The following is a 24,874-nucleotide window of genomic DNA, read 5'->3' on the forward strand; positions in this document are numbered from 1 at the left end:
TTCTTGGATGTAAACATCCCTCTTCACTTTTTTTGTTTCCCACTGTCAAATTTCTTCCAGAGTGGAGCAATAGGTTTCTCAAGAGTGATTTTTTTTAGCTTGAGGCCCTGGTAACTCAAGGGCTCCCTGTCCTTGTCTCTCTGGGGCTTGCCTTCTATTGAACACTCTTCTCTCTGCCCTCTGAGAGCAAGGATTCTGGGGAATAGGAAGTAGCTTATTCTTCCACACAGATCAGAAGTTTGGCTTCAAGAAGGCCTTTTGCATTTGTAGGGCAGATATATATGTTATATCTCAATTATAGACCATATTTAATATTAAATAAAAAAGGATGGCTATTTCACAAGTATATTTACATTTCAAAGATCTCTTTAGAAAAGTCAGGTTCTGCAAACATTTTCTTCTGGTAATATTTTTCAATCTCTGCAGTGAAAAGAAGGTACATTTTATTAGCTTTGAGAACATAAATGATACAAAGGCATAATTGGTACAAGTGTTCTGTAGAATTCATCCTTCAATTACATATATGTCTCTGACTTGGGTTTATTCATATCTCTGATTTGGATTCCATTTGAAACTACATTTGAGAAGCATATTGTTGGCAACTAAATTGTCACAGAAAGTTGAGGGTTAGATGAAAAGCAACAAAAATGGCAAATAAATATATAAGCAGTGTCCCAGGGTTTTAGAAGGCACCGGCTTTCAAACAAGGAGGTTGCTTAAGGTTAGAATTTGCTTCAGTAGTGACTCTTCTCTTGGTTACTGTCTTGATTATTCTAGGAATATCATTGTATGGCACCACTGTGTGCTTATTATACCTCTTACTGAACTTCATGAGCCTCTTGTTTTGAATGTTAATAACTTTTGCATTTGGAGTCTCTGGTCTTCATTTAGAGTCTCAGCAAAAATGTTCAGTTATAACCGTCTTTGCACAGATTATCTCTGCACTTTAGGGTATTTTTGGATATGGTTTTACATCCTCATGGATGGGACTCAGGAGTGGAGCTTAAGTAGATGTGTTCTCGTTGTATGACCCTGTAGACCTGACCACAAAGTCTGTGAAGTAGAGAGCTATAATGGCTGAACAAAAATTCTTCTGTTCAAAAGGACCAAGCTCAGTTGCATGTACAGAACAAGTTGATAAATTTTAAATTTTTTGAGCAGAAAATGACATTGGTCCAAAGGTTAATTGCTGAGAAACTATTATAGCTGATGAGGAGATCAGAAAGGACTTTGTTACAATAGGTCAGTCATAGGTATGGTTTCCAAGACTTCCATAATGAAGTACTGATAAACGTTTCACAGGGAAATAGCATTGCTTCAAAAATACTTGTTTTTTAACAGAGTTCATTTTAGAAATATAGTGTATATGCTCACTCGTTAGTAATATTGATATATGTTGTATAATGATTGCTTAATTGCTAATTTTCCTATGCTAATTGATGTTTTTCTATAAAACTAAATTCTTTAGCTCTTTACATTTATTGAATGCCATCTGGCTTATGAATTTTCATAAGAACTGCCAAAAAAAAAAAAAAGGTGCAGACCCCTCCCCCCATCTTTCTCCTAAAAAAGGTGCTGAATATGTATCCATAATGACTTTTTAATATGCCTTTAGGGATTTCTTTTTTTTTTCTGTAGGAATAGAACATAATTACACTAAAAATATTTTCTTTCTCCCAACTTGAATTTCCTTCCATATCATCCCTAGTCATTGCTGTGGCAATATACTCTCTTATTCTTTTTAAAAATATTCTTCATATTATTGCTTTGGGTAAGTATTGTGCAAATGCTGCATTTAAAATATGTTTATCCTGATGACTGGGAAAAATCTCAGTTATTTTGTATTTTTAAAAAATGCTGTATATATTTATTTACCCATAATACTTGAGCTCAAAGACTTCATTGAGCTCAGTGTATAGTAGCAAAGAAGTATGAAGTAGGTACCTATAGAATCTTTTTACTTTGCAATGTTTAATATTTTTGGTGATTTCTTTATATAGCTAGCTACCAGCCCTTTGGCATCTCTAATGAAGATAGTTTTGGTATTAATAACTGTCTTTGTTTGCTTAGATAACATATGCATGTGTGTGTGTATATGCACATTGTAAATTGTCTTAGTCTGTTTAGGCTGCTATAGCAAAATACCATGATTTGGGGAATTCCTAAACAACATACATTTATTTCTCACAGTCAAAGAAGTCAAAGATCAAGGTTCCAGCAGGTTCTTTGTTTGCTCAGGGCCTACTTTCTGATTTATAGACAGCTGCCTTTTCCTTGTTCTCACAGGGTAGAAGGGGTGAGGGAGCTCTCTTGGGTTTCCTTTATAAGGGCACTAATCCAAAATACACACACACACACACACACACACACACACACACACACATCTCACTTCTGAAAGCTCCACCCTATTGACCTAATCACTTCCAGAGACCTCCACCTCCTAATACCATTCCAGTACAATTGGAATTAGATTTCAATACATGAATTTGAGAGGGATGCAAGCCTATAGCATACATGTACATATATGGTATGTGTCTTATAAACACTAACATTTAACAGAGCTTTTCTGATAAGCAAGCTAATCTACATGCTTTTCTACTTTTTTCCCTTTCATAATCTACTGACTACCTAGAGCTAAGACTAACAGTGAAGTTCTAAATCAGACAATTGCTTGGCACCTTTAGATTTTGAGTAAGAGATAAAAATGGCGTTAGTAGATTAGAGGGTTTTTTTAACCTCTTCATTAGATTATTTTAGATTTCTTACTTTAGACAGCTACAGTAAATGGAACCGTGTACTTGTTTGCTTGTCTAGGTCTCATATGAGCTAAAAACAGAAACACTATGTTAAAAAGTTCTTTAATTATTAATAATTCCATGAAGAAATTTGAGATAGTTTTATAGAATTTAGTTCCTAGGTTAATACATTTAATATGTGCAGATTCAGCTACATTAGATTATATATTAATAAATCAGGATTGAGAGATGTGGTTGTAAAGATAACTAAGATATGTGATGGCATCTACTTAATCTTTTCTATTACAAATATATCAGAATAATGATAGCTAATTTACTAATTGCCTGCCCTAAAATATTTGTTCATTAAATCACAAAATGTTAGAATTATTTTGCCTAGAGGAGCAGACACTGCAATTGGTTCTAACATGCCTGCATTGCCTATGAATGATAATGATACTCAGGAGGGTAGCATAATACTGTGGAATAACACAGAATAAACCCTGGAATAAAAGGCCTGGCTGTGCATCCTACTCCACCTCTTCTTATCTATTCAACCATGGGTTAACCTGGACCTTCACTTACTTAGCCTTAAAATGGTAATACTCATTGTTGTGAAAAGAACCTGTAGCTTAGTGCAGTAAATTGTAGACTTTGCCTTCAGGGCAGTCAACAGAGCATCTAGCCAGAGACCAAGAATAGTGATGTAGGTCAGCTCACCATCCCTCTCTGGGTGTCTTTGGTTGGGTCACTCATCTCGGAATTTTAGCTTCTTTATCTGTAAGGAGGATACATTATAATTTAGCCTGTTTTAGTACATCAGAAGATTTATGTGAGGATTAAATTAGATAAATTATGTACAATTACTGGAAAATTGTGTAACAACAAACAAATTTGTACATTATTATTTTTACAGTAAAAATGGAAATGGCTTAATGGTAACTGGTTATCCTGTGTTAACCTGCAAGATCTGAGAATGTGATACATGGTTTGTTCTTCACTGCTTTTGTAATTCTTGCCTTTACATGTTACTGGAATGGTAGAAGACGGCAGGCTAGGACGTTTTTGGCAATTCGAATCAAAAGTTAGCTGCATTATTAAACACTAACAGCACCGTTTTTAATCAGAGCTCAATGAAAGTTTCTGTTGTATATAAAGGAGGTTAATGTGGCATGGGTTTTTGGGGGAAAAACACTTAATTAGAAAATTGGCTCTGTTCTTAAATTGCAAATGTGTGTACATCAAAGCGATCATAAGAATAAATTTAAGTCTGATAGTGTACATGGTTTCAGTACACATTGGCGAAATATCCTGCTGATTGCTGATTGAAAACAGTTGTTAATTCTCTACTTCACTAAATTCAGAGTGGAAAAACTTTCCTTAATAAAGAACAGATTGAGGAGATCGAAGACCTTACTGTGTGGGAATTAATGGCAGATGCATATACTGGTAGTTAAAATGTTTCATTAGATGTTAATGTCTTGCTGTGTTTTTAATTGTTCAGGAATTAGCCTCCAGAATATTAAAACCATCTGTTTGTTATCATGATGAAACAGAATGCTTAAATAGTTATTAATTTGTGTTTCTTGTCTTTTTTTTTTTTCAGGGATAATCTGTAAAACTTTGATCTGTTTGGAGTTTAGGGAATTCAGAATGTGGAAGTGAAAAATAATTTTAAAACACACTAGTGTCCCAAATAGCTGTAGTTTGATTTTTTTCCTACCTGCTGTGCATAGTTTGTGTATCCATCCTTCCTTCCTTCCTTCCTTCCTTCCTTCCTTCCTTCCTTCCTTCCTTCCTTCCTTCCTTCCTTCTTTTCTTTTCTTTTCTTTTCTTTTCTTTTCTTTTCTTTCTTTTCTTTCTTTTCTTTTCTTTCTTTTCTTATCTTTTTTCTTTTCTTTTCTTTTCTTTTTTTCGTTTTTGTAATGTGAGTTGACTTGTATTTTCATGATGAGATTGGGATGATTGTAGAGCTGATTTAGTAGTTGATTAACATGCTGATTATTTTACTTTCAAGATGAAAACAATTTCTAAATTTGGAGGGATAAGGGGAGGCTAAATTTTTGGATTCTAAGGACACACTTTTCCTACCGTATTCCACTAGCCCTTCATAACTACCAGGGGCTGTAGCTCTTACAGAGTAAGACAGCCTTGGTTCTGTTTTCTGCCTTTTGTGACTTGGCTCAGAGTACATAGTCTTCCTCAGCTTTCTATCGTTTCTCCATCTGTAAATTGGGAAGTACAATTTATTTATTTATTTATTTATTTATTTATTTATTTATTTATTTATTTATTTATTTATTTATTTATTTAAGATTTATTTATTTATAATAGAGAGAGAGAGGCAGAGACACAGGAGGAGGGAGAAGCAGGCTCCATGCCGGGAGCCCGACGCGGGACTCGATCCCGGGACTCCAGGATCGCGCCCTGGGCCAAAGGCAGGCGCTAAACCGCTGAGCCACCCAGGGATCCCCGGAAGTACAATTTAATTTACAAAGTTTTTGTGATTCTTAGAAATAATACAAAGATTCCATATTCTACATGGTAGACTTATTATTTTCTTTCTTCTTGATTACACGAGCTAATGAGATATTTTGGATCCTACTGAGAAATACGTGACTGTAAGAACCAGGAGCAAGCCCTTCATTTACTGGCCTTTGCCCTTGTTTGATGACTGAACACTGGTGGCCTTAAGTTCTTGTCCTCAAAGTGAAAATCTCTATGTCCTCTTATTTCTAGTTAACTGTCAGATATGTAGACAGACAGTGGAGAGAACTAGTATATCTTTGCATAGGATTCTAATTTATGTCTCCAAGTGGCCTCATGTCTCAGTTTGGCTTATAAAAATTGTCAAATTCTTTCCTCTTTAATTTATGCCTGTCAGCTAAAATCATGCCAAGCATCAGAAACTTTTATGATTTTGAATCTTTTTTAAATTTTGGAGACATGTCCTATGTTTAGACCAAGAATTTCTGATATTTGGGAAATTCATGATTCTCTGTGTATGTTCTTTCTCTCTCTGTTCTCCTTACTTCCTCTGCCACCTCATTCAAAATTGGATTATTCTATTCCCTATGTCTGTTTTGCTCAAATTAAAAATGGGAGAGACTTTGTAACTTTAAATCTTCTGGAACCAAGTGAAAATCACTTGCTAAATGGAAGTGAAATTTGTTATAACCCCGAGGCCCTAACTCCAGTTTTTCAGGCCAGGCAAATCATGGGAATAAGTGATGCAGGCCGGTGTAGAATGTGGAGACCTCATTGGCACAGTGCTACAATGATCTTCTGTATCATAGAGTTAATTCAGCTGGTGTTCTTGTTTCCAGGAACACATCTCTTTGCTAAGTGCAGTGTGCTGGCACTGGAAGTCATTTCTTTGGTGGCACAAATGGCACAAACCATTTCTTTGGTGTCTGACAAGAATAAATGTACCATCTCCCTAGAAAGTACTTTTTTATATAAAAATTTACTCAGAGTTTATTTGGTTCTGGTACAATTGGGTTTCTTTTAGGAATTTTGCTATTATTAATAGATCAACGTTGGTAGTACATACGTTTAAACATTTCTGCCTTTCTGTGAGAGGTTTTGGAAGAAGCCTTTGCTGGACTGATTTTAAAAAATAAGAAAATAAAAAAATAACCTTTTTATTTAAAAAAAAAAGTACTGTTGGAAGGTAAAATAAAATAAGGTTTTTAAATGCTTCATATTATCTAAATTACTTAAAGTGGCATTCTCATCAATAAGGATGTATAATATTAAGAGAGCTATTAACTTCTCTTGGTAGTGGTTTTTGACCTTTTGCTGAACAAGTACTTTTAAAAGTCTCAAATGCCAGGATGAAGATTTATTAAACTAACTGTAATTATGTATTGCTTTTCATTTTATAATCCTATACCTGACTATCCAAAATATCTTATGTTACATGTGATCACTTTTTCAAGAACAAAATCAGCATCACTTTTTGGAGCATAAGGATTTTCAAGGCCGATTGTGTATAATAGAAAAGCCCACAAGTTTGCTAATATAACTCCTTATTGGCTAATCCTAGAAGACTTATTTTCAATGACACAGTTATACTCTTTGTTAATAGCTCCAAGAACCAATCTCTGGGAGATTTTGAAGGCTGACTTACATACTGAAGATCTTAATCTTTTAAATATTTATTTATTTTTATTTTTAAAAATCTTTTAAATATTTAAACAAATATTTATTCAGTGTCTAATACATTATAGGCATTGTTTTGGACTCTGTACCTATAACATTGAATAAAACAGATAAAAATCCAGGATGCCTGGGTTGCTCAGTGGTTGAGCGTCTACCTTGGGCTCCTAGCATGATCCCGGGTCTGGGGAATCAAGTCCCATGTCGGGCTCCATGCAAGGAGCCTGCTTCTTCATCTCTGTCTCTATGCCTCTCTCTCCCTGTCTCTCATGAATGAATGAATAAATAAATAAATAAATAAATAAATAAATAAATAATCTTTTAAAAATCCTATGTAATTTATTATCTGGTTGCAGTATGGTTGAGATAGCAGGAGTTTGGAGGAGACAGCATAAATAAGTGAAGTATATTCATGACATTAGAAGGTGTTAAGTAGAGGCAAGGTTACAGTTCTAAATCAGATGATCAGGGAAGTCCTCACTGGGAAAGTGACTTAAATAAAGACCTCATTGAGCTTTGTGCCTTCTGGGGGCTGAACATTTCCAGACAGATGCTGCAGCAAGAGCAAGGACCCTGAGGTGGAAGCGTGACTGACTTGTTTGAGGAACCATGAAGTGATGAGTAAAACCATTATGGAGGGAGCAAGACAGAGAGTAGGAGAGAATGAGGGCAGGGAATAATGTGGGAACCAGATACAGTGGGGGCTACTTTATAGGCCAATGTGTGACCTTGGTGTTTATCTTGATGGTGGAGAGGCTCTGGAAAATTTTGAGAAGAATAGGACATGAAATGACTTCTTTTTTTTTTTTTAAACATTCATTCATTCATTCATTCATTCATTCATTTATGATAGACACAGAATGAGAGAGAGGCAGAGACACAGGCAGAGGGAGAAGGAGGCTCCATGCAGGGAGCCCAACGTGGGACTCGATCCCAGATCTCCAGTATCACGCCCTGGGCCAAAGGTGGCTCTAAACCGCTGAGCCACCTGGGCTGCCCAATGACTTACTTTTTAACAGGAGCACTCTGGCTTTTGGAAGAGATGGACAGAAGTAGCAGGCAAGGACACAGCCGGGAGATTGGATAGGAAGGAGTTGTCATAATCCAGAGAAGAGACAAAGGTAGCTTAGAGTAGAGTGGTAGCTTTAGAGGGAGTAAAGATTTTGTCCTAAGCAGCTTGAAAGATAAAATTGCTATCAATAATAATTGGAAACATTGAGAATATGGCATTAGTCATTTTGAGTTTGAGATGCCTTTTTGGTATATGAGTAGAATTGAAGGATGTACATAGATTTAGAAGACTAGGGTTTTTGGAAGAGGTTGAGGCTAAGGATATAAATTAGGTATCACCAGCACGTAGATCATATATAAGGCATTGAAACTGGATGAGATCATTAAAGGTAGTGAGCATAGGGCTAAAAAGAAGAGGTCCAAAGACTGAGCCCTGGAGAACCTGACTTTAAGAGTAGGGACTCAGTGAAGAGCCCAGACTGTTAAGGAGTGGCCAGAGAGGTAGGAGGAAAGACAAGAGTGAAGCACAGTGCTTCAAGGATGCAGGGATCATCAGTTGTGCCAGATGTTACGCTTAGATAGATAGGTCAGTAGGATGGGCGCTGATGGTGACCACTAGAGTTAGCTTTCATAGGTCATTGTTGGCTAGTACTGGACTCCTTTAAAGCCAGGCAATAGAGATTTTTGCCTTGGGCCCTGCTCTGGCCCCTCTTAAGTCGTGTGCCTTCCCAGAGTGGAAGGGTTCAAAGGGCCAAGGAGATGTGCCCACTTGGAGCCCACCACACTCCTGTAAATGTTACTGATTATGTGGGACTCTGAAATTCCCAGCCCAAATGTCCTCAGTTGAGCTTTGAAGATGTCTTTTCTGGGTCCATCCTTCTGAGCGCACACTATGCCACAGCTGTGCATATGCCAGAGCCTGATCTAGGGGGCACAGCTGGTGGAGTTGGGGCAAGTGGGCAGTGTGGATGGAGACTGGAAGATGAGCTAGGATGTTACCACACATGCAAGTGAGGCTTCTTGAGACAAGGGAGAGAACTACAGATGGGAAGAAAAGGCACCAGGCCAGGGACCAGCTCTTCCACACTGCCACCTTCCATCAAGAAAACGCAAGGAATACAGAATTCTAAATTAAAACCTGGCCTTCAGTGTCATTATAGACATTCATTTGACAAGGTAAGAGGATATATATTTTATTTAATACTGTATTAGCATGATTTACAACTTTTCATTATTTAGCCATATAGTTTTTTGGTCTCTTGCCCGAGCTCAGCAAATGCCTCTGATAGCCCGTTGTTGAGCTTGACAGAAACAATTTCATGGCCTGTGAGGACAAAAGCCTCATTGGGCTGGATTAAACAGAGAATTGGAGGAAAAGAATTGGCGATGCTGAATAAAATTTTTTAAGAAAATGGCATGAAAGAACTAGAAAGCTAGCTGGAATCTTCTCTTTGTCTTGTTTCATTTTCTTCTCTTTTAAGGTAGGAAAAATAAGAGCCAGGATGTTTGTACCCTCAAGAAAAGGATTATATTAGTTTGCTAGGCCACCATAACAAAATACCACAAAGTGGGTGCTTCAGAAACAAACCAACTTTCTCACAGTTCTGGAGACTAAAATTCTAAGGTCAGTGTGTTAGCAGATAGGGTTTTCCTGAGGCCTCTCTTCTTGCCTTGCTGATGGTCACTTTCTCCTTGTGGCTTTGCATGGTCTTTTCTTTTCTCCTCTGCCTCCTTGTGGTCTTGGTCTTGATCTCCTCTTTTTATAAGGACACAGGTCAGATTTGATTAGGGCCCACCCTTATGACCTCATTTTCACATAATTACCCTTTTAAAGTCTCACTCTGCAAATACAGTCACCTTTTGAAGTAATGGAAATTAGGGTTCCAACATACGAATTTTGGATAGACTCAATTCAGTCTGTTAGAGGAATCTCAAATATTGTAGAACATGCATTTGTGGGATGTCTGTGGCCTTTTTTTAAAAAGTTGGCTATAGTGCTGGTTAAAGGAGTTCATTTCTATTCTCATAGAAATAATGGAGCTTAGTATGGAAGAGTTACTGATTGGTGATAAAGTTAATGATAGCTTACTAAGTACTGTGGACTGAATCATGCCTCCTCCCAATTCATATGTTAAACCCCCATATATTTGGTATAAGGAAGTAATTAAGGTGAAGCAAGGTCATAAAGGGCAGAGCCTTGATTGATGTATAAGAAGAATCACTGGAAAGAGCTGGCTTTCCACCATGTGAGTACACAGAGAAGGTAGCTTTCTGTGAGCCAGAAGAGTGAGAGTTCTCACCAGAAACTGCCCATGCTGACCTTGATAGTATACTTCTAACCTCCCAAATTGAGAGAAAATGTCCATTGATTAAGCCGTCAGTCTATGGAATTTTGTTCTGGCACCCTGAGCCTACTTAGACATTATGATACTTATGGATAGAGATGCTTGGGTGGCTCAGTGGTTGAACATCTGCCTTTGGCTTAGGTCATGATCATGGAGTCCTAGGATCAAGTTCTGTGTTGGGCTCCCCATGGGGAGTCTGGTTCTCCCTCTGCCTATGTCTGCCTCTCTCTGTATCTCTCATGAACAAATAAATAAAAAGAAAAGGTAGTCATGGGTAGAAGAGGACCATCAGCTTTGGTGAGAATTTAATTATTGATTGGATTGGAAATATGCTAGTATCCTAACAGTGGCAAGTTGGAAAGAGGTTTGTTCTAAAAATTCATTATCTTAAAAGTTTTGATAACTTGCAACCAAAGTATTTTCTATCATAAAGAAATCTAGATGTTCATAATCTAGAAATGACAATGAATAGCCACTACATATATGAGTTAGGGGAGAATAATATCTTTTCTGCAGATAAGGTTTTTGAATTTTATTTTTATGACAAATTTAAAATGTATCTAAAGTAGAGATAGTAGTATAATAAACCCACACATATATACTCGCCATCAAACCTCAACAATTAAGACATCATGCTTTATCTGTATCCCTATTCTCCCCTAACCACCTCCCCACAGGTACTATTCTCCCTATCACCCGCATTCTTTTGAAAAATAAATCTGAAATATCAAATCATTTCAGTCATAAATATTTTGATCTGTATCTACAAAAGGCTTTCCCTTTTTATTATGACTATATCAAAATAGAAATAATAATTTCTTAATATCGACACTCATCAATGGACATATTTCTGAATTTGCCTTGTAACTTTTTAATACTTTGCTCAAATTAAGTTTAAAACAAGGTCTGTACCTTGCAATTGGTTGAGATGCCCCACATGTTAACTCATTCCTATTCTTTTCTGCCTACCTTGCAGTTGATTCATTGAGGGAATCAGGTGATTTCTGGATATTGCTGACTTCATATCCCTGATGTATATAGTTTAACATGTGCTACTTTACCTTTACATTTCTTAAAACTTTATATTATAATCTGTGGTGAATCAGATTCAGGTTTGGCTTTTTGCAGGGAGAGGTGATGTGATGTGTTCTCACATTAGGAGGCATGCGTTATCTGGTTTTCTTTTTATGATGATACAGCAGCCATTGGTGCTTGATTCCCTGTTTTATTTATTTTTTTCATATTCAGAAGGTTCTTCAAAGATAACCAATAAAGTATTTAAAGTATTTAGTTGTTGGTTTTCTTTTAATGTAATTTTATATACTTGCATAACCATGTTTGATATGTTTTAATTCATTGTGTTATTATGCTATTGATGATAAAATTGTCCCATCTTTCATGAGTGGAAGTGCCTCAAATTTGGCGTTCAAGTCCCTTTGACATAGTCTATCTGGGATGACAAGATGTATCAAACTCATCTTGCATATTTCTTTCTTTAGATCTCAGTTGGCTAGATTTTCATGGTAAAATGGGAAAAAAGACCTAAAAACATAAAACATTCTGTGTTTGGGGATGATAGTTATTTTAAAGAATGCCAGGCCATTTAAAAAGTTGTTTGAAACATGTCTCCTTATAGAAAAATAGAAAAAGTAAGTTCCACGTATTTGTTATTTTTGTATATTTATCCTCACCAACCAAATAATATTGTCTCAGAATTTCTTTTTATCAATCAAAATCTCATTATCAGAAGGCTAGAAATTTTGCCAAAGCAATCAGACATTCCTTCATCAAATTATTGTTTCATTGCACATGTGTATTGCATGTAAATTTCTAACCTAATTTGAAAACAGATTTATCTTTTAGTCCATAATCATGCCTAAGGAATGCCAAACATTTTTTCGTTCATTTAGGCTTTTCTCTTTAATCCCATTCTCCTATTTCCCCCCACCACCCTCTAAGGTTTAGACTTCCTTTTCAATAGAAAATGAAGTTAGGTATGTTATCATGTTTTTTTCCCAACATAATTTAACCTAGAAATGTACCCAGGTTGTAGATAGAGCTGTGAGTTCTATATCAAGCCCTACTATTTACACTTCCACTCTCTTGCCTTCAGATTATTAAGTTATAAAGAAACAGTATCGTAATAGCCTCTTGGCTAAATCATAGAGAGTTATGATTCTCTTGATAAGCTGTAGAACATTATTAAGTTCCGTCTGGGTTGAATGTGTCTATTGGAAGGATATCAAAGTTGGTCAGATTGCTCTTGATTGTCTTAATTGCTTCTTGTTTATGTTTGAAACTATGTAGTTAGATTGATCTTGGCTTATTTTTCTCTCTTTATTAACTTTCAGGGTTTATTTTTACTGCTACAAAGTCCACTGAACCCCGTTAAGTGTTGAATAATATACGTGATTGGCAAGTGCAAGTGCTTTGATAGTTTCCTTTTCCAAGCTAATAACACAGCCTTCAAGTTGTTATCTGTGCCATACCTTAAATATTTATTTGGGAACATCACTGACACATTTAGATAAATGACACTCCAAAGTCCAGGCATGTCCAAGAACCTATTTTATTTTGCATTAGTGAATCTTTACTAATTCCATTGGAATGATTTTATAATAAATGGATTTAGAAGCAATATCTTCTTTTTCTTGTCTTTGTAAATCCACTGTGGTAGGCAGAATTCCAAAATGTCCCTCAGGATAATTTGCTTCCTGTTGACTCCCATGATAAGATTTTTGAGTAGCATAGTTGACTTTTAAGAAAGGGAATTTTCTTCCCTGAGCCTGATTTAACAGGTAAGTCCTTAACAAGGAACTGTTTATGGTGTAAGGGATAAATATAATGGAATCTTTAACTTTTTAAAAATAAACCTCTTTATTGAAATGTGAGTTACATGTCCTGAAATTGACTTATTGTAAGTGTACAATTTAATGAGTTTTATTACATTTATAGAATTGTATGATCATCGCCATACTTCAATTTTAGAACTTTTCCATCAACTCAAAAATTTCCCTTGTGTCCATTTGCACATTGTTGGTCTCTTACATTATTGTGAAAAACTCTATTAGAACTATGTTGAACTACCTTTTATTATTAAATTTAATTTGTTGTATTTTATCAGGTTTTTGCAGGTCTTTTAATTAAAATATCATTCCTTACTTCCCTTTGTGTTGTATTATGTTCTTGGATTTTGGTACAAATTAACTTTGCATATTTTTCTTAATGCTCTGAGTCAAATTTTGTTAAAAATTTTTAAAAGTTTATACTATTTTTTTTAAGTTTATACTATTTGATTATGATTTTCACAGTACTGCCATAGGATATTTAGTACTGTAACATAGAAATGTGTTTATTCTCACATATTTAAAATAATAATCATATTCTTACATCATTATCACATTATATATTATTAAATTATCACATTATGTTTCTATATTTGGTTTTGCTCTTTATTTCTTTTTATTCTTAGATTTGTAAGAAGTATGTCTTTTTTAATTCTGTGGGTTTCACTCTCATTTATACTCTAGTTTATTAATTGTGTCCAGTATTTTAATTTCCAATTCATTATGTACTTTTTATTTCCTAAAAATATTTATTCATTTTGAGAGAGAGAGAGTGCATGAATGGGGGTGCAGGTAGACAGAAGGAGAGAGAATCCATGCTGAGTGTGGAGCCCAGTGCAGAGCTCAATCCCAGGACCTTGAGGTCATGACCTGTGCCAAAGTCGAGAGTCGGCCACTTAACTGACTGAGCCAGCATGCACCCCTGTGCTTTTCATTTTTAGAATCTCCTTTCTCTAATTTTTACTCAAGTTGTTTTTTTCTCTTCTTTTTGATCTCTGTAAATAGGCTATTTATTTCTATTATTTTCCAGTTTATAAAATGATACGTTTGTGATTTTATTTTTGACTTGACTGGAATTACAGAATTTTCAAAAGTGTTTTTTAAAAAGATTTTAAAAAAATCTCAAGGTGACAGAAATATCTAAATTGTCACTAGTTTTTATCATAGAGGAGATTGCTCATGTGATTTCTACATTTTGAATTTTTTTTTTTTAAATTTTTATTTCTTTATGATAGTCACAGAGAGAGAGAGAGAGAGGGGCAGAGGGAGAAGCAGGCTCCATGCACTGGGAGCCCGACGTGGGATTCGATCCCGGGTCTCCAGGATCACGCCCTGGGCCAAAGGCAGGCGCCAAACCGCTGCACCACTCAGGGATCCCTACATTTTGAATTTTTTAAAATTTATTTTGATTTATTTTGACGTTCTCTATGGCTGGTCCATCTACAGTCAGATATTCCGTGGGGGCACGAAAAGATAAGGCCTCTGAGAATTACCAGTTACATACTAAGTCAAACTGAGTATTTTAGCATCTGTGTCCTTTCCTATGGCTCTTGTTTTCTTGCTCTCTTGTAGTAGGATGCTAAAGACTTCCATCTCCATTTTCTTGAATAATTCTTTAGACACTGGCATATGAAAGTTTATAAGTTTATCCTTGAGTATAAAATACAGAAGTGTGGGGTGGTTTAGTCAATTAAGCATCTGCCTTTGGCTCAGGTTCTGGGATGGAGCCTCACATCAGGCTCCCTGCTCAGCTGGGAGTCTGCTTCTCCCTCTCCCTCTGCCCCTCCCCACCACTTGTGCTCTCTCTCACTGCTCAGTAAATAAATAAACAAATAAATCAATAAATAACATAAACAAATAAAATGCAGAAATGTAAAAGGTAAAAATGATGCCTCTTATAACTGTAAAATGACTGTCTTTGACCTGAGACTTCACCTAACAATTTATTTCTAGTCCTTTGTCCTTTGTCTGTATCCTCTTTTGTTTAAACTTAGGAGTTCTCAGTAACAAATAATTGGATGCTTATTTATTTTACCTAACAGATACGAGATGTCCTTGCTTTTTTAAAAAAATAGGGCTTACCCTATATATAGTATTACTATTACCGACATACTTAGTTATATGCTTTTGTTTTCTTGCTATTTCCCTTATTTTCCAAAAATTCTCAATAGAGAATATTGATAATGATTTTATATTTGACAGTGATTTAGAAGACATTATTTTTAATACCTAAATTTTACTGATGCTTAACTGTAAGATTATCAAATCCTTACTTAAAACATGTTCTGTAGCTATTGAAGACCATAAGAAGGTAATTTCTGATTTTATGATCCCCGAGAAATTTTACACAAATTCCTTGCCCTGCCCTAGTTTAGAATGTAATGCTTAGCTTTTAGGTACAACTTGTTACTGTACATTTAAAAGTACAGGATATTTTTAATTTCTTAAAATGTTTTTTCTGTTCAACTTTGTAATTTTCTTTGTAGAAGGTATTTCCTGTTAGCTTATTTTGATGTGTCAGCTTTTTCATTAAGTTCTTTAGTTTGGTTCTGTTTCATCTTTAATACCTTTTAAAACTCGAGAAATAAGATCATACATACAGATGTATTGCAACCACTGTGGAAAACAGTATGGAGTTTCCTCAAAAAATTAAAAATAGAAATGCCATATGATCCAGTAATCACACTACAGGGTATTTATCCAAAGGAAACAAAACCACTAATTTGAGAAGATACATGCTACTTTATGTTTATTGCACAGTATTTACAATAGCCAAGATATGGAAGCAACCCACATGTCTATTGATAGTTAAATAGATATGATACACATGTACATGCATGCCCCCCTCTCCACAAACAACGGATTATTACATAGCCATGTAAAAGGATGAGGTCTTGTCATTTGTGACAATATGGATGGACCTAGAAGGTATTATGCTAAGTGAAATAAGTCAGACTGAGAAAGAAAAATACCATATTATTTCATTCATATGTGAAATCTAAACAACAAAACAAATAAGAAGAATAGACCTTTAAATACAGAAAATAAACTGATGTTTGGCAGAGGAAAGTGAGATGAGGGAATGGGCAAAATGAGTGAAGGGGGGGAGTGAGAGATACAGGCTTCCAGTTGTAGAATGAATAACTTACAGGATTAAAACTCCAGCATAGGAGTTTTGAGTTGTTGAGTCACTATGTCCTACACCTGAAACTAATATGACATTGTGTGTCAACTATATCCAAATAAAAAAAACTTTAAATAGTACAAATGCCACCCAAGTACGGGAGAGATTTCGACAAATAGGAGAAATTTCATTTTGAAAACAAAACCAACATTTTTACAAGATTAAATACTTGTTTGGATGTTCATGAAGGAGTGTTACAAAATTTTTTTCATTGAAAAAAAGAAAAGTCTGTGCTTATTGACACATTCTAAAAACATTGTGTGGAGTTCATTCAGATCCCTGCAGGAAAACTCAGCAGTCAGAGATAGGATTTATGCTGCTTTGAGGAACCAAAACAGTGGTAGGAGATTACTTTTGGATGCTTTTCTGCATTGCACTGCATAATTCACATCATTCCTCTTGAGTTTCAGGCATAGATGTCTTCTCCACATACCTTCTGTGAATTTTGTTTGAAGAATTAATGACACTTACTGAGCCTGTAGCATCTTGAGCTCTCCATACTGAAGCTGAAAAGAGTGGCAAAACTGGCTCACAAGTCTTAGCAGGGGTATACAGAATTACTTCACCTTCACTGAGTCCAGGGTGATGGAATTTCGTTACATGTTTCATTAGCAGTGATAAAACCATGGATTATTTTCCTAATTAGCCATTAATAATAGTTAACTATAACAAGATCACAGCTTTGGTTTTTTAATGTATTGTTGACAGTGAAATCTAATGGAAAACAAGCCAGCTGCTTATGTTTAATAAAAATTGTAATCTTATTGATGGGATTACTACTACTCATACCAGATACTACCTTCCTTTTAAAATAATTAACTTTTTTTTTAAGATTGTATTTATTTATTTGAGAGAGAGCCCAAGCAGGGGAGAAGGCCAAAGGGAGAGGGAGAAGCAGGTTCCCTACTGATCATGGAGCCCATGGGGCTCGATCCCTAGGCCTTGGGATCATGACCTACCCAAAGGCAGATGCTTAACCAACTGAGCCACCCAGGTGCCCTAGATACTAGCTTCCTTTTATTTAATCTGTTTTGTTCTAATTCTGATGCCTAAATTACATAGTATTGTGATGGGAAGAAACTTCTGGGTAAGAGTGAATTTTAGTAATTAAATAATAGTAACAGTAAGTAAATATAGTAAATAAGAGTAAACGAAAATGATTTTTAAATAAGGTGTTTTAAAATTTTTAAAAGGCGATAGTAAGAAATCTCATTGCATCTGTTAGAGCAAAAGCTTTCTTACAACAGCCGGCATGGATGCTAGTACAAATCAATGCAAGCAGATCGATTTTTCTTAGGTCTTTAAATGTTTAAGCCAGCACCTGGCCTTTGTAATGTCTCTTGGTTGTAGGGAATAGCTAGGAATTTCAGGTGAAAGATTACAACTTCTAAGTTAGTTGTGCTACCCCAAATGATCCATTGGATATGGCTGAAAATGCCAGTTTTAAATGTATTCATGGGATTAGGAATGAATACTTCTTTGCCTGAAATCTTGTGGTTTAGCTTTAGTACTTACTGTAGTCAATCCATTTCTTTGAAATATTGAGCTGTCTGACAGCTTAAAATCCTAAGTTTCCTTTAAACTTGAGCCTGGCTTTGGAGGAGAAAGGAGTAGTGTGGAGGTGGATTTTATGTAAGGCTCTCCGAGGAGAATTCACTGAAGTGCTTTTGCTGGCAGGGCACAGAGAAGGCCAGGAAGCTGCTTCATCTCAGCCCTTCTTGAGTTTTGCCCTCAGCCTAGATCAACATTTAGTCAGATGATTTATAGCAGAGACACTGAAGTCTCTTGTCAGGCCTGTTGAAGTCATCACTTTCCTTCCATTAAGAAATATGGAAGAGACTCAAATGTAATGGCCAGATTTTGGGAAGCCAGGTGGATATCAGGAGGAGTCTTCATGCTCTTATACTGTTAATTCCCTGCTGGATGTTTATTTCTCATCTTAAGTTGAGGGACTGAGTTTTATAAACATTTCTTGATCAAATAGTACCTTACAAGATTTCGTTTTTTGTGAAGTCACGTACCACAAATATATTAAAAACATATTCTATAGAGAATACTAATATACTGCAGACTCATTATTTGCATGTGAAATGCTAAACATCTAAATGGATTCTAAGGGTCACCTGGGTGGCTCAGTGGTTGAGCCTCTCTGCCTTCAGTTCAGGGTGCGATCCCAGGTCTTAGGCTCCGAGTACCGCTTTGGGTTCCCTAAGGGGATCCTGCTTCTCCCTCTGCTTATGGCTCTGCCTCTCTCTATATATGTCTCTCATGAATAAATAAATAAAATCCTTAAAAAAAATTAAATGGGTTCTAAGAAGCAAAATGGAGAGAGCAGTAAGCAGTACAGATCTGGGTTGAGTCCTAGATCCCTTACCTAATTTGGGGTGCATCATTTGCTCTATTTGTTTCGTCATTCATACATTGGAGGTAGCTTTACCCGTTTTTACTTAACTCAGAGAGTCAGGGAGATAAAAATTATGACATTACCTGTAAATTAGTGTCCACTTCACACACAGATTTTATGGTCTGTCAAATTTATTTAATAGTAAGCCGTTTAAAACTTGAAAATGTATCATAATTATCCAAGGCATTTAATGAAGAATGATATACTACCTAAACTTTGAAGGCATATCAAAAAATAAGCATAGAAAGAAAGAGCTCTTTGAAGACCATGGTGAATCATATCTGAGCTTTAAAAACAATGTGACCCGAAATGTAAGCTTTACAGGCTGAGGAAATCTAGTGTGAATAGACAGATGCAGGACAGAAATGGACATGACATGTTCAGGAAATATAAAGTAATGTTCATTTTAGATTAAATTCACCTTTATTATAAGTATAAAAATGAAAACTTGAAGAGAATGACAATATTCTGAACTTTTATTCCATAGTAATAAGAAAAGGTTCATATAGCTTGCATCTGAATTAACTTAGAATTAGCAGATTTAGCAGTAATTTAGAAGAAAACTAAGCACTTAAGGGCCCAGGAGGATACAAACTAAAATGAGTATCATTTTTCTGGGTTCCATTAGAGAAGACGTCTGGAGAAAAGGATTTTTAGAAGAAAGTGATAAAAGTGGATTTGTAGAAAGCCTGAAAGCAAAAAGAATGCTCTATATAGTGGTGATTTGGGGACAGCTTTTTAGATGGTGTGACCCAAAGTGGGATCTGAACTGCAGTTTTTAAAAGAGGCACATTAGATAGAATGTGGATTCAGATTCATTCTCCATTTGTCTTGGTTCACATTCCCTCTTGGCCCCAGAGCCACATGAAAGACTGCAGGCAAAAATTTTGCTACCTATAACCTGTTCTCTCTGAAATTTCCTCCTGCCCAGGAGCATGGGGCTTATGGTTTTTTTTGAGACTTTCCATGTCTGATCCATGCATCCCTCTGTAATGTTTCTTCCTATTTCTTCCCAGAAGGAAACCTCTGTTTCAGATAAGACTCCTTCTGATCATTTCCTAGCATGTTGCTTTCCCTGCCTTTGCTTTCTGCCTCTCTCCCATCAAGTGTTTCCCCTCTCTTCTTAGCCATATGAGCTCAATCTGCTTTTAAAATACAAGGCTTCAGAGATTACTTTTCTTCTTGTCAGTGGCAACTTTTTGGTGTTCTGGTGTTTGTGTTGTTACATTTGCTTGTCATACAGTTTTCCTCTGCTAGATTGAGAACAAAAGTGGTTGTTGATGATGACATCATAGGCTAACGGTCCATATGAATAGGTCTTATAGTCTCATATAGACTGGCAGTTTTCAATTGTGTGTGTTTATTCATTTTAATGGAAAATCAGAGTTGGTAAATGTGTTGAATTTTCTGAACATGAAAATCAGAGCTGAGTAAATATGCAAAAACTGCTAAAATGTAAGCTTCAGAAGACCAGAGACTTTTTGTTTGTTTAGCATCGTATTTCAAGCTCTTACTAACCAGGCCCAAACATAGCACTTAATACTATTTGTTGAATGAGTGGTGGCTTAATTACTTAAGCTATATTTAAACTATAAATCTTAATCTGGGTACTCTAAAATATCTGCCAAGAGACCTCCAGAATGTTGCCTCAAATCAGGATCATTGTCTTCCCAATGATGATAGGATAATTAAGCATCTCATCATTTTCTCCTAAGAGAAGATTGTTTTTTGTTCTGTTTTGTTGTAATCTTTCTTCAGAGATGGACAGAGAAAATAAGGTGAGCAACCATAGTTGGTGTAATCTGACTTTAGCTAATTCAGTGGTTTTGGGTTTTTTGTTTGTTTGTTTTTGTTTGTTTTTTGTTTTGTCTTTTTATTGACAAAAAAACTCCCAGTGGAACAGAGAAAAAAATCTGAGGGAAGATTACTTTCTCAGATTCACGGACCTCTGTTAGATTTTTGTCAACTGTTTTTTGTTTTGTTTTGTTTTGTTTTTGTTTTTTAATGCTTGCTCACTCTTACTTACATTGACATTTTATGGTACATGTTTTGCTTATCCTATTCTCCATGTTTCTTCCTATGGCAGCTTGCCTGGCACTACTGAGAAGCTGAGAAGAATGTTAAAACACAGGACCTTAAGTTGCTCACTTTTGACAAGAACACGGGCAAAGTAACAGTTGTATGAAGACACCACTGACTTTTTTCTTTCTCCTCTTTTTTTTTTTTTTTTGCCTTTAGCTCAAGCCAGGCCAGAACAGCTGCAGGGACAGTGACAGTGACAGCGCCAGTGGAGAATCCAAGGGCTTCCACAGGAGCAGCTCCCGGGAAAGACTCAGTGATGTAAGTTAAAAACAAAGAAAACCACCAGACCACCCATCCCTGGGGTCAAGTCTCAGCTTCCCAACACTCCTATTTCTTCTATCACTTTGTCTATGGAAACATTACGGTGTCCCCTCTCTCAGCATACTTGTTTGAGTCTGGCCTGATGGTTTCAGTCCATTTTCTAGTGTGACTAAAATGTGATTTAACAAATAATGAAATGGGTGGGAGTACTTGTCACCTTAGAAACAAAAAGATTCAAAGGAAATTGATAACACTTTCATTATCAGTGTTGCAAATGAAGAAAGTAGTCCAGACAGTGCTTCCACTAGAAGATGACATCATTTAACTTTGGGCTTTTTGTAATGTCTTTGCTTATGAGACTGGTGATAGTTCCTGTCTCCATTTGATTTCTGTTGGAAGGGATGAGTAACCAGCCAGTTATTTGGCAAGAGAAGGAGTATTATTTCCTGACTGATTTCCAAAGGAAAAATCCTTGTGATAATATCTCATACCTCTTGAGGGGTCTGTCAGCCCCCCCAACACCTGCCTCTGACTACTCTCCAGCCTCATATCTGCCAATAGGGCAGATTTCCCCTTGCCATACTCGAGAACCACATGATCCTCTGGGCTCTCTTTTCTTCTAACATAATGTCATATAATGGGATTCTAGATTCTGAAAGCAGCATTTGGACGCTTTCTTATAAAAAGATCAAACGGGGAGAAATTTTTATTAGTGATAGCAATGAAGGAACATTAACAGATTAAGTGATACAGTACTCTCAAGAAAGAGATGGCAATTCAGAATCTCTGAGTTTCAAGAAGAGTAAACAGTTAAGACATATAATAAGGAGCAAAAATGTTCCATATCTTCCTCTTATCTTCCTCTTTTTTTAATACTCTAAAGCAATTGTCTTCATCTTGGTGTACAAGATGATCCAGGGTGTTACAGGAAAAATATATTAGAACTTATCTATTTTTTTGTCTAAAACAAAAGAAATGAAACTTAACTAATAATTCATTGAGCTGGGAGTAGTAGATCAAGTATGTAATTTATAAACACGTGTATTTTAGAAGTTTGCTCAATTTTTTTTTAACTGAGGGATGTTCATAAGCATAGAAGGTTGGAGCCCACTACAGCACATTAAGTCATTCCATAAAGTCCACTCCTATCCATTTTTCCATCATCCAAGGTGAACAGTCCTGAGACACATCTCTCAGGAAAGTCTGAGGGCTTTAGATTGAGACTTGATATATGGAACATTGAATTCTTAAAAGAATTAAGTAGAATGAATGAAGTATAACTATTTCTATAGGACTTAATATCTTAGTTATAGATAATTGCTTAATCTTCTAATAAGGTTTAATATCAATTATACCAACAAAGAATATAATTCATCTTTTGCTTGTAGGTATGTCTGTGTATAAGAATATTTCTTTGTGTTTTTATATATTTAATTAACTCTGTGATGGAACTATAAATTATAATAATAAAATTGTATTTCTTACCTAAGTTGTTAAAAATATTTAAGTTGCTGCTCTGAGCTTTTGTTTTGTTTTTATTTTTTGTTTTTTATTTTTTTTAAGATTGATTTATTTATTCATGAGAGAGACAGAGAAATTATTCCAGGATTTGTTAATCATAATTTCATGGAGAAATGAATGCCACATTAAGTCAGAGGACAAGAGTGTACAATATTGTACAGTCATTGAGATTGTTTGACTGGTTGCCCTGAATTCACTTTCCATTAGATCAAAAGAAATTGGCAAGAGACAGTCTATGTTCATGGATAGGAAGACTTAATATTGAGATTTTACCCAAAGTAATATATAGATTCAGGCAATTCCTCTGAAAATTCCAATATCGTTTTTTGCAAAAATGAGGGAACAGATACTCAGATTTATATGCAATGACATGAGACTCCTAGTAGTCAAAACAGCTTTGGAAAAGAAGAACAAAGTTGGGAGACTCACACCAGTTTCACAATTTACAGTAAAGCTACAGTAATCAAAACAGTATAATTTTGATATTAAGATGGGTGTATAGACCAATGGACTAGTATTGAGAGTCCAAAAATCAACCCATACATCTCTAGCCAACTGATGCTTAAGGAGTGTTGAGTCCCATGCATTTGGGAAAGAATTATCTCAATAGATGGGGCTGGAACATATGGATTTCCTTATGCAAAAGAGTAAGTTGAACCTCTACATCATATCATGTACACAAATTAACTCAAAATGAATCAGTGGCCTAAGTATAAGAACTAAAATCATGAAACTCTTAAAAGCAAATGTGGATCAATCTCCTGATTTTGAATTTGGCAGTGGATTCTTAGATATGGCCCCCGAAAGATTAGTAATGAAGGAGAAAATAGGAAGATTGGACTTCATCCAAACTAGGAGCATTTGTTCATCTCAAAGGGCATTATCAAGAAAGTGAAAAACCCTATTGAATGAAAATATTTGAAAATCATATAACTGATAAGTGTTTTTAATATTCAAAAATGAGCAAAGTACTTGAATAGACATATGCAAAAAAGATATACAAACAGCCAGTAAGCACATGAAAGATTCTCATCATGTTCATTAGGGAAATGCAAATCAAAATCATAATGAGAAAAGAGAAAAAGGAAAAAATATCATAATGTGATGTCCATTTACATTTACTAGGGTGGTTATGATAAAAAAAATGGGGAGGAATAACTGTTGGCAGGAATATAGAGTAATTAGAACCTTTGTACATGATGATGACAATGGAATGGTGCAGCCACTGTGAAAGATAGCTTGGCGGTTTCTCAAAAAACTAAATATGTAATTATCTATGTCCCACCAATTCTACTTTTAGGTATATACTCCACCACCTTGAAAATAGTTACTCAGATATTTATATGCCAATTTTTATTGCAGCATTACTTACAGTAGCCAAATGGTAGAAACATCCCATGCCCATCAGTAGATGAATGAATAAACAAAGTGGCATATATGGACAATGGAATATTATTTAGTCATAAAAGGGATACCCCTTTTATGCATGCTACAACATAGATGAACCTTGTGAAAGATGCTAGTCATAAAAAGACAAATATTGTCTGATTCCACTTATATAAGGAGCCTAGAATATTCCTAGAGACAAAGAGTAGAGTATGAGTTACCAGGGACCAGTCATGGGAGTGGGGGAATATGAGAGATTGGGAGTCATTGTTACAAAGTTTCTGTTCAGAATGATGAAATAGTTTTGAAAACTTACATCCCTAGTGCTATGAATGTAATTAATACCACTCAGTTGTACATTTAAAAATGGCTTAAAATGTCAGACTTTGTTATATATATACTTACCACAGTAGAATAATGTAGAAAAAAAATTAGTGCTGTAACAATATTATGTCAAGAACAGCGTACAATACTTTGAGTTCATGTTGTGTATTAGTTATTAAAATTCATACCTTTGCAACAACAGTATCAATAATATCACTAATATCAACAGTATCAACATAACAAATATGAAAGTAGGCGAAAGGACAAAAAAAAAAAGGGGGAAAGGAAAAGAAAAAAAAGAAGTTGCTGGCATTTAGTGAGATGTTCCAGGACCTCCAGCCACTGAATTTCTTTGCATGAGCAGTTCTAAGGCTGCAAATTCTTAACCTCAGACCAATTGCCATCCAAAATCTGCTGAGATGAAAGCCTTTGAGAAGTCAAGCCACAAAATGATTTTTTTGGATACCAAGGCAACACCTACTCACACAGCATTTTAAAGAACAAAATGCCCCTACTTTTTTAAAAAGGGAATTAGTAACTAGTTTTCTTAATGACTCTCAGAGAATGAGGAGATGGAGTGAAAGACCACTATTCGTTTTGTTCTGTGTGGTTTT

At 35.6% G+C, this 24,874-nt stretch overlaps 1 protein-coding gene across 12 annotated transcripts in view; it reads left to right on the top strand.

Moving 5' to 3' along the window:
- Positions 1-24,874, top strand: part of AUTS2 (activator of transcription and developmental regulator AUTS2) — a 1,127,680-nt gene that overhangs the window by 491,720 nt on the left and 611,086 nt on the right. For all 12 annotated transcript variants that reach the window (XM_077908303.1, XM_077908300.1, XM_077908299.1 and 9 more), the window contains one exon: positions 20,925-21,026. In XM_077908303.1, coding sequence (XP_077764429.1) covers positions 20,925-21,026 — 102 coding nt within the window. The remainder of the gene's footprint in view (positions 1-20,924; positions 21,027-24,874) is intronic.

This window comes from Canis aureus, chromosome 8 (assembly GCF_053574225.1).
Source record: "Canis aureus isolate CA01 chromosome 8, VMU_Caureus_v.1.0, whole genome shotgun sequence".
Taxonomy (NCBI): Eukaryota; Metazoa; Chordata; class Mammalia; order Carnivora; family Canidae; genus Canis; species Canis aureus.